At 46.2% G+C, this 20,421-nt stretch overlaps 2 protein-coding genes across 2 annotated transcripts; both read left to right on the plus strand.

The window, feature by feature from the left end:
- The first annotated feature begins 268 nt into the window (after nt 1-268).
- Nucleotides 269-2,992, plus strand: psenen (presenilin enhancer, gamma-secretase subunit). The gene is made up of 4 exons (XM_080539978.1): nt 269-378; nt 858-961; nt 1,231-1,335; nt 2,177-2,992. Exons 2-4 carry the CDS (start codon nt 901-903, stop codon nt 2,314-2,316), a joined length of 306 nt encoding a protein of 101 aa, XP_080396104.1. The 5' UTR covers nt 269-378; nt 858-900; the 3' UTR covers nt 2,317-2,992.
- Nucleotides 2,993-8,636: 5,644 nt separating this feature from the next.
- On the plus strand, nt 8,637-10,714 carry hspb6 (heat shock protein, alpha-crystallin-related, b6; the record flags this gene model as incomplete). Its single annotated transcript, XM_080541141.1, has 3 exons — nt 8,637-8,792; nt 9,717-9,842; nt 10,568-10,714. The coding sequence occupies 3 exons, from the start codon at nt 8,637-8,639 to the stop codon at nt 10,712-10,714; spliced, it is 429 nt and encodes a 142-aa protein (XP_080397267.1).
- Between the last annotated feature and the right edge of the window lie 9,707 nt (nt 10,715-20,421).

A 20,421-nucleotide genomic window follows, 5' to 3' on the forward strand; every position in this document is an offset into this window, starting at 1 on the left:
TGATATCGTTTTAATGGCTTGTTCACAGGGCTTAACGTTTAGAAATGGATTCATTATAGGCTTGTCCAAGTTAGATCATTGTTAGGAACTTCTTTTTTTTCTTCAAAGGTTATACTTACACATATTTTTCTCGGAGATTTTGAGACTCAACACTGTCAGCAATAATATGTAATTTCATACGAAAAAAAAAGAAAGTGTAGCACAGTGCTGCTAAAACGTCATCACCCAAGATGCACGGCGGTATAGTGTGAACGTCACATCCCCAGCAGGAAGGCGGAACAAGTCGTAATGGTCTTTTGTGTTGATGTTTTAACACTTTAACACTAGATTATCAACCGATCTGTATCTGTTTGTCGTCTTATCATTTCTAGGAAACAGGTAAAATGCTCGGCAAATCTGGACAATACTGTCCTTTGTTATATTGTGCTAATTAAATGTGGGAAATCTGCCGTTGTTGCCAAAACTAGGACAGATTAACTGCGCAGTTTCACGCCTCTCTGGCGGTGCTTTCGTCGACACCCGTTTAGCTACTGCATTTATGTCAAGATATTGTGTTAGTTTACAAAATGATTCGGTCAATGTTGTTGAGCATGTCGCCTTTGATTTAGTAATTTTTTTATACCGTCTGTCTGCTGTCCCATGTGATGCGGTCACAAGTTGACCAGACTGGTGTTCCTTCTCACATCGATAGGGGGCGCTAGTTTCACAGGCAGCAATGATTGAGGATTGGTCAACTAGTGTCATGATGTCAAGTAGAAAAGTACAAGTATAATTAATTACCTAGAGATATGTTTCCTCGAGATGCAATCCCCTTAGTAGACCGACCTACTAATCATGCAACGTTTTACAACTGCCAGGTCTCGGAGGAGGAGGAGGAGGAGGGACTAACAGGAGAGCATCATGAATCTGGAACGTCTTCCCAACGAGGAGAAGCTCAGCCTATGCAGGAAATACTATCTAGGTAAGTGGGTGGGTGGGCAGGACTGCACCACCAAGTACACAGCCACACACACTCCATGATACCGTGTCTAGATGACAAGTGGACTGTGTGAATGGGGCATTTCTGTCTCCTATGCATATAGTCTCTAGTAGAATGTGGAAACTGTATGATATGATACAGGGTGAACTTCACAAACCCCCTGGGTGTGTGTGTGTGTGTGTGTGTGTCAGTTCAACCTGTAAAAGGTGAATCATGTTGTAACCGTCTCATACTTGTGTTTTATTTTTCAGCGGGGTTTGCGTTTCTTCCGTTCTTGTGGCTGGTGAATGTGGTGTGGTTCTTCAAAGAGGCCTTCGTGAAGGAAGCATACAATGAACAAACCCAGATCAAAACATGTGAGTGTGTGTGTGTGTGTGTGTGTGTGTGTGTGTGTGTGTGTGTGTGTGTGTGCGTGCGTGCGCACGTGTGTGTGGGAGGGAGGGGTCGGTTTGTTTACATCATCCAGAGCCAAATCGTAAACTGTGTGAGAGTATTGTGTTACCATTTCAACAAATCAGCCTTGTGTCACTTGTGAAGGTATAATAAGGTATAATAATACACAAGTGATATATTATATTATATATAATATGCGAGTATGATGATGATGAGTATGAAGTATAATAATAATAATAATAACTTTTTATTTGTATAGCGCTTTTCCTGCAAACGTTTTAGCTCAAAGTGCTCCAATCATTACATAATTATAATATAATTATTTAGTCATTTAAAGGCAATATTAAATTGTGCATTCCACAATTTGGGTGCATAAAATGAGAATGCAGCCTCACCAAATCTCTTCTTTTGTACATGTGGTACACAGAGAAAACAGCGTCGGAAGACCTGAGAGCTCTATTGGGCTGATAGCAAAAGGTATTTCAGATGTTCTGGTGCTGCTGTGCCAGTGAGAGCTTTATAAACAAGCAGAAGGATCTTGAAATCTATTCTGAACTTAACAGGAAGCCAGTGTAGAGTCTCTAAAATTTGAGTTATATGAGCTCGCCTGCTTGTTTTGGTTAAAACTCTGGCTGCTGCATTTTGGACTAATTGCAGTTGGCCAATAGCTTTCTTCAGAAGACCAGATAGGACACTGTTATAATAGTTCAAATGGGTAATAACAAAAGCAACTTCAGCTTGCCAGAGAAAATGTCTAACTTTGACTGATGACTGAACCCACTCACGCCTCCTCCGCCCTGCCAGATGTGAAGCGGTCGGGGCTGGGCCTGCTGCTGTGGGTGACGGTGCTCACCACCTGGATCACCATCTTCCAGCACTTCAGAGCCCAGTGGGGAGAAGTGGGTGACTACCTCTCCTTCACCATCCCCCTGGGCATCCCCTGAGACACACACAGGACCGGGAGACGGGAGACAGGAGACGGGGAACTGCCTTCTTCCCAGTCCACTGATGCTGCTGCGCCCCCATACCCAACTCCTAGACCCCCCTTCCCCCCCTCTGTCTACCTCCCTAGGTTCCTCCCGTAAGCAATATGGCAGCAGCTTCGCCTTGGCCCTCTGATTGGCTGGGCGGTGATGTCGCCGTATTGCTTCCACCTATCCGATCCTCTCGGATCTATAGGAGGGGTTAGGGAGTAGGGGGAGGGGGGCTAGGAGTTGATTTGGAATTAGGCCTAATATTTCACTGAGGGTCCACTCATGCAGACCAAAGCATTATCCAACGTAGAACTGTAGAGAACTAGAACTCACTAGACCAAGGGTGGGACGGTGTGAACGCTAAATTTGACCGATTTAACATAGACCGAGTGTGTTGTTGATTCTGATGATTATTAATCATGGTTATCTCCTGAACGGAGGAATTAAAAACACTGCACATCCCCACAATACCCCCCCACCCCACCCCCCTCCCCTCTGGTAGAACGGACATTTCACAATGTTTGAGTAACTTTGTAAGGTTATATACTTTTCTTTTTTTCTCTCTCTCACAATTTTTTTTTTTACTTGTGTATGTATGTACGAGTTAATGGCACATGTACAAACTTTTTAAATGACATGGGAAGTGTATGCCTTTATTGTTTGCTTTAATAAAACGTTGAGAACTCAGCAGGGTGTGCTGCTTTTGGATAACAATATCCAGTTGGCTTTGTGTGTTGGCTAGTGGAGGTGTTTGTCATTTCAATCTCTACATATATATATAATCTCCATGACCGCCCAGATAACAATGTACCAGGTAATGCCACAGTCTGGCCTGTCCTCCTGCAGCTGGAGCCAGACCCACGTGGTCGGGTGTTATATCACTGTGTGACTGCAGTGTGAGTCTTTTGAATGCCGCCGGCAAAGCTCTTAGGCGCCTATTATGAAACCCAATCCCCACGTGCTGATGCCCCCCCCCCCCGCCACACACACACCCTGCCCCCCCCTTTACCCTCCCCACTCTACCCTGCCCCCCCCCCCCACACACACACACTACCCTGCCCCCCCCTTTACCCTCCCCACTCTACCCTGCCCCCCCCCCCACACACACACACACACACACACTACCCTGCCCCCCCTTCACTCGTCACTGTACCATCTAAAAAGAAGACAACAAATTTAAAAAAACAGACAGGTAGACAGACAGACATGTCGGTAGGTAGACAGACAGACAGACATGTCGGCAGGTAGACAGACAGATAGGCAGGCAGACAGATAAGCAGACAGGTAGACAGACTGACAGATGTAGACAGACAGACATGTTGGCAGGTAGGCAGACAGGTGGACAGACAGAGAGACAGACAGATAGGCAGACAGGTAGACAGACAGACATGTTGGCAGGTAGACAGACAGATAGGCAGACAGGTGGACAGACAGACAGAGAGGCAGACAGACATGTTGGCAGGTAGACAGACAGATAGGCAGACAGGTGGACAGACAGAGAGGCAGACAGACATGTTGGCAGGTAGACATACAGATAGGCAGACAGGTGGACAGAGAGGCAGACAGACATGTTGGCAGGTAGACAGACAGATAGGCAGACGGGTGGACAGACAGGAAGGCAGACAGGTGGACAGACAAGCAGACAGACAGGAAGGCAGACAGGTGGACAGACAAGCAGACAGACAGACAGGAAGGCAGACGGGTGGACAGACAGATAGGCAGACGGGTGGACAGACAGGAAGGTGGACAGACAAGCAGACAGACAGACAGGAAGGCAGACAGGTGGACAGACAAGCAGACAGACAGGAAGGCAGACAGGTGGACAGACAGGAAGGCAGACAGGTGGACAGACAAGCAGACAGACAGACAGGAAGGCAGACAGGTGGACAGACAAGCAGACAGACAGGAAGGCAGACAGGTGGACAGACAAGCAGACAGACAGACAGAGAGGCAGACAGAGAGACGCCGGCGGTCCTGGAAGAGGACACCTTGCTGGCCAGGGAGTCTTCTAGGGTTTCATAAGTCACCCCCCCCCACACACACACACACACGGTCATCATGCTGCAGCTCAGCTGAGACACACAGACGTGTGTGAGGATGGGGCCACGTGGTACTGGTGTGTTTGTAGTGAGGTGCGTGTGTGTGTATGTATGAGAGTTATGCACTGTGTGTGTGTGCGTGCGTGTGTGTGTGTGTATGAGAGTTATGTACCGTGTGTGTGTGTGTATGTATGAGAGTTACTGTATGTAGTGTGTGTATGTATGAGAGATATGTACCGTGTGTGTGTGTGTGTGTGTGTATGTCTGAGAGATATGTACCGTGTGTGTGTGTGTGTATGTATGAGAGTTATGTACTGTGTGTGTGTGGGTATATATATGTGTGTGTGTGTGTGTGTGTGTTTGTGTATGAGAGTTATGTGTGTGTGTATGAGAGTTATGTGTGTGTGTGTGTATGAGAGTTATGTGTGTGTGTATATATACAGTATGAGAGTTATGTGTGTGTGTGTATCAGACTGTACGGTGTTGAACAGGTTTGAGTGTCTGTCATGTAAAGGACTAAAAGTAGCAGTTGTTTATTTTAACGCGGCAGTGTGCAGTGAAGACACAGAAATCAAACAACACCAGACAGTGAAATGTGATGCTTGCCCCCCAGCTGATGTTCATCGGCAGTCCCCAACTAAACATAATGAAATAAACATAAACATTTATGTACATAAACATAGATAACAGTAATATATGATTTGAATAATCTGGACCACAGTGGTAATAAGTGTTACCTACACTGTCTTGTGTTATCCTCTGTGCTTTACATGTGATTCTGTTTCCCAAAATGAAATCAATCAATATGACTCCCTATATGACTCCCTATCTGTATGACTCCCTATCTGTATGACTCCCTATCAACATGACTCCCTATCAATATGACTCCCTATCAACATGACTCCCTATCAACATGACTCCCTATCAATATGACTCCCTATCAACATGACTCCCTATCAACATGACTCCCTATCAATATGACCCCCTATCAGTATGACTCCCTATCAATATGACTCCCTATCAATATGACTCCCTATCAATATTACTCCCTATATGACCCCCTATCAATATGACTCCCTATATGACTCCCTATCAATATGATTCCCTATATGACTCCCTATCAATATGACTCTCTATCAATATGACTCCCTATCTGTATGACTCCCTATCAATATGACTCCTTATCAATATGACTCCCTATCAAGATGACTCCCTATCAACATGACTCCCTATCAAGATTATTCCTTATCAATATGACTCCCTATCAATATGACTCCCTATCTGTATGACTCCCTATCAATATGACTCCCTATCTGTATGACTCCCTATCAATATGACTCCCTATCAGTATGACTCCCTATCAGTATGACTCCCTATCAAGATGACTCCCTATCAATATGACTCCCTATCAATATGACTCCCTATATGACTCCCTATCAAGATGACTCCCTATCAATATGACTCCCTATATGACTCCCTATCAATATGACTCCATATATGACTCCCTATCAATATGACTCCCTATCAATATGACTCCCTATATGACTCCCTATCAATATGACTCCCTATCAATATGACTCCCTATATGACTCCCTATCAATATGACTCCATATCAATATGACTCCCTATATGACTCCATATCAATATGACTCCCTATATGACTCCCTATCAATATGACTCCATATATGACTCCCTATCAATATTACTCCCTATATGACTCCCTATCAATATGACTCCCTATATGACTCCCTATCAATATGACTCTCTATCAATATGACTCCCTATATCCCTATATATGCTGGAAGCCTGCAGTATATGACATTGAGGCTAATGTCAGAACACTCCGTTCTATCATGACGACCTCATGTTGGAAGGTCGCAGGGGGAAGTCCCCCCCCCCCATTCCCTTCCAGGACACCGTGTTTCAGAGAGAGCTGCCAGCGCGAATGAAGGATGTGTTCATCTCTCTCTTCTAGAAGTTTCTAGAGTTCTTTCCCCTCTGTCTCCAGCCAGCAGCTCATCTCACAGTCTTTTGATTGGACACAGACCACGGCACCAACTTTCCTTTCCGATGTCCGGGGGTGGAGGGGGGGGTGGATTACATCAATGACGCTAAAGGAAAATCAAGGCTTGTTTTTCGATAACTCTCGCGAGATTTAGCAAAAAATAAGCCTGTATTTTCCTTTAGCGACTGTGATGGAATACCCCCCAGGTTTCTATTTGATGTCCATGTAATGTGGTCTCTGGTGTGTGCAGGGGGGTATTGCATCAATGTCGCTATAGGACAATCCAGGCTTATTTTGATCAATCCTTTGAGATTCACTCATTTAAAAAAAATCTAGCTATATTTATATAGGCCTAATATGGCATATTTGTATAAATCTTGCGAGACGTATCAAAATAAACCTGGATTTTCCTTCAGTGATGTTGATGGAAATACCCCCCTGGTGTATGTTAATGACATTCCGTTATTATAGCTGATTATGTCCAGCCATCTACAAGCTTGAGCCACATCCAACAACGGATTAGGAGTCATAATCCACGCAGGCCTAGCAGAAGGATGACAAGAATGTCGGAGAGAAACAGTGCTTTGCTTTGGAAACATCGAAATCCCTTTTGAATTGTCTCAGTCTCTGCAAATAGCTCTCTGAGGGTAACCCTATAATTCAAGGTTAAAACAACAATAACAACAAGAATAATAGAACATTAAAAAAATCCAGAACTAATGACTGTTATTCAGACTATATTGAAAAGAGGTCTCCTGCCTTTCACAAACAACAACAACAACAAAAGATGGAAACAATTCCACAGGAGTTCCATGGGATGTTTATGTCTAGGCCCAGTAGCGGACTGGTGGTAGAAAGTCCAGGGTCGTTTTTGCTATCCCAGTCCGCCCCTGCCAAAAGTGTTCCACAATAACAGACCTGGGGGAGGATAATCTACCTTAGTGGAACGGGGCCCTGTCCTGTCCTCCTCTGTGTGGTGAACGGATACACACAACAGACAGCAGACAGCTGCAACTGTTGCTGGCAGACGCGGGGCTCGACTGGCCTATCAGGGACCAGGACTGGTGACCACGAACACGCCCACCAATAGTGTCACGGAAACCCGCCTAATACGGTTAATTGAAAAAGATGAGAACACTATTGTTATGACACGTGCGCTGGCACGTGAGACTCCACTGTCCCTTCTGCTGTGACTGTCTGTCTGTCTCTCTGTCACCCCGGGGGGACAGGGGGAGGGGGGACAGGGGGCACCCTTGGACATATTTTTAGACAACAATTCCGGAAAGGATCGGTTTCCCCTTAGAGACGCTGTTAAATGAAATGAGAGTGAATTTGGAATATAACAAGTGAATAGATCACAATATGTGTTGAGAATGCGCTCGTTGACATAAGTGACATTCTCGTAGCGGTGACAACTTGTTTTTATAGCCTATGATTGGCTTATGATCTTATTATGGACAGGCTTTGATCATAGATCATCAGAAGACTACAAACAAAAGCATAATTCCCCGGGGGGATAATTGGTCATTAATCCCCAAAAGCATTTGAAGGTGCCCGACAACGCGAATAGTTCTCGACTCTATTATGTAACAGCGGAGTCATAAATACAGACCTTAAAAGAGACACTTCCACAAGGAGACGAGGACAGAGTCACGGCCATCCATCTCTCCTATTGGCAGACAGACAGGGACCCGCCACCGGCATCGAATAACGGTAAGTGAGACGTGGGAGCGCAGAATTCGGGATATTACACCGGGACCTCTTCCAACACGGCGCCGAGAAAAGGTCTTTAGTCGTCCGGGTCAGGCTGATTCACTCTTTACCGCAAACCATCTGAAAAGTCAACTATAAAACCCGTCGCTCCTGAGGCTGTTATTCACACTATTCTGGGGTTTATTTTTCCTGAGCGAAGACATCAACAGAGGAACAGGTTAATTTGCTGCCGAATATTTATAGATTATACATGTTTTATCTTTTATCTTTTATCTTTTATCCAAGCATATAGGCAAGGCTATAAACTAATCATTCGTAGATGTTATTGGACTCTCGTTTTATTTATTCAACAAATGTCGTTTTATTTATTCAACAAATGTTTCCCTCTTTGTCTGAAAATCAGCCGGTCCAATTAAATATCAATAGATTGATCACATATAATAATAATAATAATAATAATAATAATAATAATAATAATAATAATAATAATACTAATACTAATAATATATTATTATTTTTTCTTCAGTTGAGAAATGGACTTCTACCTGTCACCGACCCTTCCGTCCGGCGGTATTCCATGGGAGAGGATCCTGCCGCCTCTCCTCCCCCGGTTGAACGGGACGTTTGGCCAGTACACTTGGACACCGGAGATTCTCTTCCCGGGCGCCAAGCAGACGGGCTCCGCACAGGTAGGATGTCATTACCGTTACTGTCTGCGTCTGAGACATTGTGGGAATGTCCCGATTATGCTGCGATCTTATGAAACTGAAACTCATGAAGTTCTGTCATTAACTGGTGGTAGAACATGGCGCTAACAACGCTTAGGTTGTGGGTTCGTTTCCCGCTGGGACCACCATGTATAATGAACAATGTAGGCTATGTATGCAGCTAAGTGCCATATATATATAAAGTTACCACTGCCTTTAGTACACTGAGGTTGATCAGTATTTTCTGTGAGAGTTGAATGACAGCATTTTTAAATGTCAAGTTTAGTCTCAGTGAGATGCAACAAATGATAAGAAATAATAATAATACATTTTATTTGTAATGCACTTTACATTTGTAAATCTCAAACAACCTATTTTTCATGAGAGACCTGGTCCAAGACAGCAGCATTGGGGGACAATGTCACATTTACAAACACAGACACACATGCATCACAGACAAAGACAAACACACAGACACATACATCACAGACAAACACACAGACACAGACACACATACATCACAGACAAACACACAAAGACAAATCACAGACACAATAGGGAGATCTTGGGCTAATGGTAATCTAATACTCGTGTCAATCTGACTATAATCTAATACTCTGTCAATCTTACATGCTAACACCCCCCTGTCATTATACCCCCCTGTGAATAGGCCATTTCGTGTATATAAGTACTGTATATAAGTGTACATAATAGATACATACTCAGATTCCTACCGATTACTTTTAGGTATATGATCCCCCTATTTATGTCTCATTCTTGTTTTTTTTATTTTCTTAGGACTGTGTTTTGTTTGTTAGCACCTAGGGTTTGCTCTTCAATTTCTTTGAACACGTACAATGACAATAAAGATCATTGGTTCATTCATGTGCTCCTGTGTCTTTTCAGGTGAACTGCGACCACAGTGGGTTTCTGGTCCGGGTGGACGTGAAGCACTTCAACCCTGAGGAGCTGATGGTGAAGGTGACAGGGGACTTTGTGGAGGTGCAGGGCAGGCACGAGGAGAAGAAGAAGGTCAGTGGATGGAGATGGTGATAGTGATGGTGATGGTGATGAGGAGGAGGATGGTGATGATGAGGAGGAGGATGGTGATGGTGGTGATGATGAGGAGGAGGATGGTGATGATGAGGAGGATGGTGATGGTGATGATGATGATGAGGAGGAGGATGGTGATGGTTTAATTAATTAATTGATGGTGATGGTGATGAGGAGGAGGAGGAGGAGGAGGAGGATGATGATGGAGGAGAATTTTATCTCTATGTTCTAGTCAGACCTCTGTGGCCTACTGAAGTAGATCTGTCTGGTTGTGTGTGTTCACTTTTAAGACGTCTCTCTCGGTTTAAGATGTCCCTCTCGGTTCCATTCCATAACTGTGTGTGTGTGTGTGTATCTACTTGTGTGTATCTACCTGTGTGTGTGTGTGTATACCTGTGTGTGTGTGTATCTACCTGTGTGTGTGCATCTACCTGTATGTGTGGTGTGTGTATCTACCTGTGTGTGTGTGTATCTACCTGTGTGTGTGTGTGTGTGTGTGTATCTACCTGTGTGTGTATGTGTGTGTATCTACCTGTGTGTGTGTGTGTGTGTGTGTGTGTGACATCCTCTGTGTTAATATTATGTGTATGTGTACGAAGGTTGCTGCACAGTCACAAACTTAAATGAACTGATAGTGTTTATGTCCTTAATGCACTTTGTATTTATGTGGACATAAATAAAGCATTTCAAATGTGTGTGTGTAGGACGGTGCAGGGCTGATGACCAGGCAGTTCAACAGGCGCTTCAGGATCCCGGAGGGCGTCGACCCCCTGGCCCTGACCTCCGCCGTGTCCCCTGAGGGCGTGCTCGTGGTGTCAGCCCCCCTGCTGGCCCCCCCCTCACAACCATAGACCCCCCCTGGACCCCCCTCACAACCATAGACCCCCCTGGCCCCCCCTCACAACCATAGACCCCCCCTGGACCCCCCTCACAACCATAGACCCCCCTGCCCCCCCCCTCACAACCATAGACCCCCCCTGGCCCCCCCTCACAACCATAGACCCCCCCTGCCCCCCCCTCACAACCATAGACCCCCCCTGCCCCCCCCTCACAACCATAGACCCCCCTGCCCCCCCCTCACAACCATAGACCCCCCCTGGCCCCCCCTCACAACCATAGACCCCCCCTGCCCCCCCCTCACAACCATAGACCCCCCCTGCCCCCCCCTCACAACCATAGACCCCCCTGCCCCCCCCCCCCCTCACAACCATAGACCCCCCTGCCCCCCCCCTCACAACCATAGACCCCCCCTGGCCCCCCCTCACAACCATAGACCCCCCTGCCCCCCCCTCACAACCATAGACCCCCCCTGGCCCCCCCCTCACAACCATAGACCCCCCCTGCCCCCCCATAGACCCCCCCTGCCCCCCCCTCACAACCATAGACCCCCCCTGCCCCCCCCTCACAACCATAGACCCCCCCTGGCCCCCCCCTCACAACCATAGACCCCCCCTGCCCCCCCCTCACAACCATAGACCCCCCTGCCCCCCCCCTCACAACCATAGACCCCCCCTGGCCCCCCCTCACAACCATAGACCCCCCCTGCCCCCCCCTCACAACCATAGACCCCCCCTGCCCCCCCCTCACAACCATAGACCCCCCTGCCCCCCCCCCCCCCTCACAACCATAGACCCCCCTGCCCCCCCCCTCACAACCATAGACCCCCCCTGGCCCCCCCTCACAACCATAGACCCCCCTGCCCCCCCCTCACAACCATAGACCCCCCCTGGCCCCCCCCTCACAACCATAGACCCCCCCTGCCCCCCCATAGACCCCCCCTGCCCCCCCCTCACAACCATAGACCCCCCCTGCCCCCCCCTCACAACCATAGACCCCCCCTGGCCCCCCCCTCACAACCATAGACCCCCCCTGCCCCCCCCTCACAACCATAGACCCCCCCTGCCCCCCCTCACAACCATAGACCCCCCCTGGCCCCCCCCTCACAACCATAGACCCCCCCTGCCACCCCCTCACAACCATAGACCCCCTCCAGACCCCTTTCTCTCACATACTCACTCACACACACAGACACACACACAGACACACTGTCTCTCTCTTTTTGTCTCACAGTCACACACACTCTGTCTTTCTCTTTCTCTCACATACTCACTCACAAACACACACTTTCTCTCTCACACACACACTCTTTCTCTCTCTCTCTCACACACCACTTTTTTTTTTACATGCCAAGGATTCCGACAACAGCCATATAAAGACTGACTGACAGAAGCAGAACAGACACACCGGCCTCCTCCACCATGCAGTCCTATCAACAGACAGCAGCTGATGTCCTGCGCCAAAACATGCATTAGTTAAAACATGCCTTAGTTAAAACATGCATTAGTTAAAACATGCATTAGTTAAAACATGCCTTAGTTAAAACATGCATTAGTTAAAACATGCATTAGTTAAAACATGCCTTAGTTAAAACATGCATTAGTTAAAACATGCATTAGTTAAAACATGCCTTAGTTAAAACATGCATTAGTTAAAACATGCCTTAGTTAAAACATGCATTAGTTAAAACATGCCTTAGTTAAAACATGCATTAGTTAAAACATGCATGAGTTAAAACATGCATTAGTTAAAACATGCCTTAGTTAAAACATGCATTAGTTAAAACATGCATGAGTTAAAACATGCATTAGTTAAAACATGCCTTAGTTAAAACATGCATTAGTTAAAACATGCATGAGTTAAAACATGCATGAGTTAAAACACGCATTAGTTAAAACATGCATTAGTTAAAACACGCATTAGTTAAAACATGCATTAGTTAAAACACGCATTAGTTAAAACATGCATTAGTTAAAACATGCATTAGTTAAAACATGCATTAGTTAAAACACACATTAGTTAAAACATGCATTAGTTAAAACATGCATTAGTTAAAACACGCATTAGTTAAAACATGCATTAGCGCCTCCTGGCTCGCCTGATATTCCCTGCTCTACTCTCTCATCACACACACACACACACACACACACACACACACACACACACACACACACACAGTCTCTCTCTGTACATACCGACAGGACCCACATCATCATCATCACACACACACACACACACACACACACACACACGGTCTCTCTCGGTACATGGCGACAGGTCCCGCGTCACCCTTCACCCTGCACCCTCAGCTACTCACCCATCTTAATGTGTTATTGTGAAACCAGTCGTTGTAAATATTATATATAAAACACTATTTGAAATGTTGACATTTGTTTGAAGAGTGAGTGAACAAGTTCTGTTCTACGTAATGCACTCTAATCTCAATCGTAAATATTATCTATAAAACACTATTTGAAATGTTGACATTTGTTTGCGTAATGCACTCTAATCATGTGTGTGTGTTAACCGAAAAATACTTTAAACGTGATGATAAAGTGCTGAAAGAAAGAATAAGAATGCCAAACCAAAAAAGATTGTATGTATATTTTCAAAGAGTTTATTGTTAGAAAATAACTATATATTTCTGTACAAAAATAAAAAAATATGTTGCTGCTGCTGCATCGGGTGTGTGTCTGTGTGTGTGTGTGTGTGTGTGTGTGTGTGTCTGTGTGTGTGTGTGTGTGTGTGTGTGTGTGTGTGTGTGGGGATGTCCTTTGATCAAACATGGCTACTTTGAGAGTGTGTGTGTGTGTGTGTGTGTGTGTGTGTGTGTGTTTGTGGGATGTCTTTCGATCAAACATGGCTACTTTGAGAGTGTGTGTGTGTGTGTGTGTGTGTGTGTGTGTGGGGATGTCCTTCGATCAAACATGGCTACTTTGAGAGTGTGTGTGTGTGTGTGTGTGTGTGGGGATGTCCTTCGATCAAACATGGCTACTTTGAGAGTGTGTGTGTGTGTATCCTCCTCTCTGCAGCGACGCCGTCATCCCTCCCGTAGCCCGGCGGCCAGCTCAGCGTCCACCTCCCTGGGACAGACAAAAGGGCTATATTTAGTATTGTGTATTCAGAGTCTGTCCATTCCAAGGTCGCTTCAAGGCAGTGTTGAGAGAGAGAGGATTACGGTCATTCCTGGAGGCGTAGCGGTGTTCTATAACTGGGGCGAGCGAGTCAAAAAGGATGGTCCATAATGAGAAACCAACGAAGGGCTCCATTGTTGTGTTCTTTACAGGGTTCCTACAAGTTTTAACAAGTCAAATTTAAGACCTTTTTAGACCGCTTTTTGGCATCCCCGAGTTGAGGAAATTAGGGATTTCACTGCCATACAGACAAAAAAGGAAGCGAATGGACTTTTTCTTGGTTCTAGCTTGATTCATTTCCGCGTAAATAGATGTGGTCGGACTGATTTCCTTGCAGGATCTCATTTTTAAGACCTAGCACCTCATTTTTACACAGAATAACTGACATTTGGGACCTTTTTAGGCCTTATAGATTGGATTGCTGGATTTTAGACTTTAAGGCTTTTTAAAACCAGCGCGGGAACCCTGTCTTTAGCTGTGTCTCTACTAGGGTGTTACTGATGTCTCTACTAGGGTGTTACTGAAGTCTCTACTAGGGTGTTACTGATGTCTCTACTAGGGTGTTACTGAAGTCTCTACTAGGGTGTTACTGATGTCTCTACTAGGGTGTTACTGAAGTCTCTACTAGGGTGTTACTGAGGTCTCTAATAGGGTGTTACTGATGTCTCTACTAGGGTGTTACTGAAGTCTCTACTAGGGTGTTACTGAGGCCTCTACTAGGGTGTTACTGATGTCTCTACTAGGGTGTTACTGAAGTCTCTACTAGGGTGTTACTGATGTCTCTACTAGGGTGTTACTGAGGTCTCTAATAGGGTGTTACTGATGTCTCTACTAGGGTGTTACTGAAGTCTCTACTAGGGTGTTACTGAGGCCTCTACTAGGGTGTTACTGATGTCTCTACTAGGGTGTTACTGAAGTCTCTACTAGGGTGTTACTGAAGTCTCTACTAGGGTGTTACTGATGCCTCTACTAGGGTGTTACTGAAGTCTCTACTAGGGTGTTACTGATGTCTATACTAGGGTGTTACTGATGCCTCTACTAGGGTGTTACTGATGCCTCTACTAGGGTGTTACTGATGTCTCTACTAGGGTGTTACTGATGCCTCTACTAGGGTGTTACTGATGTCTCTACTAGGGTGTTACTGATGTCTCTACTAGGGTGTTACTGAAGTCTCTACTAGGGTGTTACTGAGGTCTCTAATAGGGTGTTACTGATGTCTCTACTAGGGTGTTACTGAAGTCTCTACTAGGGTGTTACTGAAGTCTCTACTAGGGTGTTACTGATGCCTCTACCAGGGTGTTACTGAAGTCTCTACTAGGGTGTTACTGATGCCTCTACTAGGGTGTTACTGAGACCTCTACTAGGGTGTTACTGATGCCTCTACTAGGGTGTTACTGATGCCTCTACTAGGGTGTTACTGATGTCTCTACTAGGGTGTTACTGATGCCTCTACTAGGGTGTTACTGATGCCTCTACTAGGGTGTTACTGATGCCTCTACTAGGGTGTTACTGATGTCTCTACTAGGGTGTTACTGATGCCATGTACTTGGGATTGGTTTGGAATTGGTCCTAGGGGTTGGTTTGGGTCAGTAGGTACTAGGGGCTGGTTTGGGTTAGTAGGTACTAGTGGTTGGTTTGGGATTAGTCCTAGGGAAGACTTCCTCTCATTCCTCACCTGATCTGGTCCTTCACCCACCTCCTCTGCTGGCGAAGGACCTGCAGCAAAGGATCGTCTTCAAACTCCCTCTCATCAGAATCTACACAGGGAGAGAGGGAGGAGGAGGAGGAGGGGGAGGAGGAGGAGGAGGAGGGAGGAGAAGGAGGAGGAACACAGGGTCATCCATCAGTTCAAAGGATCGTCTTCAAACTCCCTCTCATCAGAATCTACACAGGGAGAGGGGGAGGAGGAGGAGGAGGAGGAGGAGGAGGAGGAACAACACAGGGTCATCCATCAGTTCAAAGGATCGTCTTCAAACTCCCTCTCATCAGAATCTACACAGGGAGAGGAGGACCAGGAGGAGGAGGGGGAGGAGGAGTAACACAGGGTCATACATCAGTTCAAAGGATCGTCAACGGACTGCACTTATACGGCGCCTTATTCCAAAGCGCTTTACAAAAAGCGGCCTCTCGTTCACCCGTTCACACACACATTCACATTCACACACCAACGGCGGCAAGCTACCACGCTAAGGGGCTCAGTGTCTTGCCCAAGGACACCTCGATACGTGGCCAACCGGGGATCGAACCGGCGAACCGCCGACCTTGCGATCATTAGACGCCGGCTCTACCTCCTGAGCCACAGCCCCCCCCCCCCCCCCACAGCCAGCAATAGAACTCTCTTTAGGAGCAGGACGTCTATAGGACTGGTTCCATTGGTTCTAACTTTAGCGACCTATCAGCAGAGCTTCTGCTACCTGTCAGCAAGGTGGAACCCCAGGTCACATGTTCATACACACATAGTGTATAAATAGCCACTTACCCTCCGTATGTACACATGAACCCTAACACAGGGTTCCCACACCTTCTGAAACATCAAATTCAAGCACCTTTCAAGACTCAATTCCCTCAAATTCAAGGACCCAACACGGCATAGTTTGAGACAGATCTAGATGAGAATTTATATAATAGGAACTATCCGCTCACAGACAACAATTAAAAAGAGAGGCTTGAATATGTGAACACTAGATGGTCTCTTGCCTTCTCTACCACAGCACAGCAAAACAATATATTGTGAAATATGTGTAAAGTTAAGCAATACAGAGACTTATTTACTAGTTGACGCGCTAAGTAAAACATTTTTGAAAATGTATATTTGATATTTAGAGAGAGAGAGAGAGAGAGAGAGGGAATTCAAACACTTTCAATGAGCCATGTCTATTTTTAAAAACTTTTAAGACCTTGATTTCTTTTTCTCAAATTTCTCAAACTTTCAAGGATTTCAAGGACCCGTGGGAACCCTGTACCTATCAGCAGACCTCCGGCTACCTGTTAGCAAGGTGGAACCCCAGGTCACATGTTCAGAATACACATAGTGTATAAATAGCCACGTACCATCCGTATGTACACATGGACCCTGCTAACAGCCTGTGGTTACAGAGCCTACCTGTGGCTAGCTGGTCTGGCACCGGGACATATCGTCTTACGGCTGGGACACGGCGCAATGCCGCATACCTCTACCTCAGCAGCACGTGTGTGTCGCCCGTGTTAACAGGTTAGAGCAGACACACGTGTTAACAGGTTAGAGCGGACACACGTGTTAACAGGTTAGAGCAGACACACGTGTCTCATGTTGGCTGCAGCAGCACGCCATCTAGAGAGTCGGAGCCCCGCCTATTGTTTCCCATGCGACGCGCCCTGTGCGTGAAAATGATCTGTTGTCATATTGACATCATACCAGCGACATACACTAGTTTCAATGTCTATATCTGTAAACTTTTTTTATTTTTGTATTCAACACTTCTGTCCTCAACCTGACAATGACAGTGATAGGTACAGTTATGAGCTATGTACAGTTAAGGTAGCTATGTACAGTTATGGTAACTATGTACAGCTATGGCAGCTATGTACAGTTAAGGTAGCTATGTACAGTTATGGTAACTATGTACAGCTAAGGTAACTATGTACAGTTAAGGTAGCTATGTACAGTTAAGGTAGCTATGTACAGTTATGGTAGCTATGTACAGTTATGGTAGCTATGTACAGTTAAGGTAGCTATGTACAGTTAAGGTAGCTATGTACAGTTATGGTAGCTATGTACAGTTATGGTAGCTATGAACAGTTAAGGTAGCTATGTACAGTTAAGGTAACTATGTACAGTTATGGTAGCTATGTACAGTTAAGGTAGCTATGTACAGTTATGGTAGCTATGTACAGTTATGGTAGCTATGTACAGTTAAGGTAACTATGTACAGTTATGGTAGCTATGGAATGGAATGGAATGGACTTTATTTGTCATTGCTACAGTACAGGTACCAAAACGAAATTTAGGAGGGGTGGCTCCCCTGGTGTTAGGAAAGGGGAAAAAAAACACATTTAGAAAAAGAATAAAAAAGGTAAGGAGCTGGTTTACATAAATAAAGGCTATGTACACAATCCACTGTACTATACTGCACAGATAGTCAACTAGGGTTGTCATATTGCACAAAAGTATTTTTTCACGTTATTTAAAGTGTCACAGTTTGCAGGCTTGAAATGTACATGTTTGTGCCTCAGCACTAGCTGCCATACAATCCGTCCGGACTGTCCTGGGCCCAGAACTTAGGCCTTTGCTGTGTTCAGGGCCTTGACGGCCCTGTGGTAGAAGCAGTTCTTCAGTCTGTTTGTCTTAGCGGCCGGGGTCCTGTACCTCCTTTTCGAGGGCAGCCTGATAAAGTGTACGTGCCCAGGGTGGGTCGGGTCCCTGGAGATCTTGGAGGCCTTCCTGAGACAGCGTGTGTTGTACAGCTCTTCCAGAGAGGGGAGGGGGGCGCCGGTGATCTTCTGTGCTGTTCTCACGACTCTCTGTAGCGCGTTTCTCTCCGCTGTTGTGCAGCTGTAGAACCAGTTGCAGATGCCGTAGGTGAGGATGCTCTCCACTGCGCCGCGGTAGAAGGCCACCAGTATCTCCTGCTTGTTGTGTTCTTTCCTGAGGCATCTCAGGGTGTATTCATAGCTTTCAGTCACGTGGTTTCTTCCCTAGCAACCACCAACCTGACGGGCAAAAAGTATCATAGCAACATCGCTCAACATGGCTGCCTACTATTTAGACCACCTTACTCATGAAGAACTATCAAGATACACGACGGTGATAGGAGTGGAGGATTGACACCATTCAAATAGTGTTGGATTCCCTGTCTTCTACTCTATCCGGACACGTTGGAATTATTTTCCTAACCCCCGGAGAATCAAAGTTATTGACCTGCAAAGGGTGCCTCCTTGACCGGCTTTTCCCGTGGTGAATAACACCGGTTATGGAGGTGGTACAAACATAAGACTATTATTGCTAAATTCACCATCAGTATACGGTCATTTTGAGCCCTTAACCACCGCGCTGACACCCCGAGAAGATATACTTTTAATATGAAACTCGATCAACCGGGCGTTCACCGGCTGCTGGACGAAACTCCCAACTCCCGCTGTCAGCGAGGCGAGGGAATATTTATATCCGGGAATTCGCTCCTTGCTGTGTCCACGGTGATAGGAGTGGAGGATCGACTCCATTCAAATAGTGTTGGATTCCCTGTCTTCTACTCTATCCGGACACGTTGGAATTATTTTCCTAACCCCCGGAGAATCAAAGTTATTGACCTGCAAAGGGTGCCTCCTTGACCGGCTTTTCCCGTGAATAACACCGGTTATGGAGGTGGTACAAACATAAGACTATTATTGCTAAATTCACCATCAGTATACGGTCATTTTGAGCCCTTAACCACCGCGCTGACACCCCGAGAAGATATACTTTTAATATGAAACTCGATCAACCGGGCGTTCACCGGCTGCTGGACGAAACTCCCAACTCCCGCTGTCAGCGAGGCGAGGGAATATTTATATCCGGGAATTCGCTCCTTGCTGTGTCCACGGTGATAGGAGTGGAGGATCGACTCCATTCAAATAGTGTTGGATTCCCTGTCTTCTACTCTATCCGGACACGTTGGAATTATTTTCCTAACCCACGGGAAATCAAAGTTATTAACCCGCAAAAAGTGGGTTTTGCCCGTGGGTTTTGCCCGCAAAAAGTGCCTTTTGCCCGTCAGGTGGGCGTTTCCACTATGCTGTGACGTCACATGAAAGCTATGAATAGCTGCTGTTGTGCCCTCTTGATGGTGCCTTTTGTGTTGTCCTTTCAGGCCAGGTCATCCCGCATGTGATGTCCCAGGAATCGGAGGGTTGAGACTCTCTCCACGCTCTCTCCGTCGATGAGCAGGGGCTGGATCTCGGACTTTTTCCTCCTGAAGTCTACGATGAATTCCTGGGTCTTTGACTTGTTTAGCAGCAGGTTGTTAACCTTGCACAGCTTGCTCAGTTGCTCTACCTCATCCCTGTACGCCGCCTCGTCCCCCCCCGAGATACATCCCACCACGGTGGTGTCGTCTGCAAACTTTACGATGTAGTTGCTGGGGTGGACGGGGGTGAAGTCGTGGGTGTAGAGGTTGTAGAGGATGGGGCTTAGCACGCAGCCCTGGGGGGACCCAGTGCTGAGGCTGAGGGCTGTGGAGGTGTGGGGGCCCACCCGCACCCTCTGGGGGCGGTCGGTCAGGAAGTCCTTGATCCACGCACATATAGAGTGTGATAGACCCAGGTCTAGTAGTTTGGTCACTAGCCTGTCTGGAAGGATGGAACTGTATGTACAGTTATGGTAGCTATGTACAATTATGAGCTATGTACAGTTAAGATAGCTATGAACAGTTAAGGTAGCTTATGTACAGTATGTAATGTACAGATGTATAAAAGAGGCTATAAAGAGGTATGTGCAATAGATTATAATATATAAAGAGTTATGTGGGGGTTCCGAGGGGATTGGAATGACCAGCGGTTCGAAGGGAAGAAACAAACTGTATTTGTGCATCAGTACTGGTCTCAGAACTGGATGAAACCACAACCACCTACAC

Source organism: Nansenia antarctica (genome assembly GCF_963989245.1).
Source record: "Nansenia antarctica genome assembly, chromosome: 10".
In the NCBI taxonomy this organism is placed as follows: Eukaryota; Metazoa; Chordata; class Actinopteri; order Argentiniformes; family Microstomatidae; genus Nansenia; species Nansenia antarctica.

Excerpts from the sequence above, each read along its gene's own strand:
- psenen (XM_080539978.1), top strand. The coding sequence starts at position 901 with ATGAATCTGGAACGTCTTCCCAACGAGGAGAAGCTCAGCCTATGCAGG. Across the intron at positions 962-1,230 it reads ATGCAGGAAATACTATCTAG|CGGGGTTTGCGTTTCTTCCG; the intron begins GTAAGTGGGTGG and ends TTTATTTTTCAG. Across the intron at positions 1,336-2,176 it reads ACAAACCCAGATCAAAACAT|ATGTGAAGCGGTCGGGGCTG; the intron begins GTGAGTGTGTGT and ends CCGCCCTGCCAG.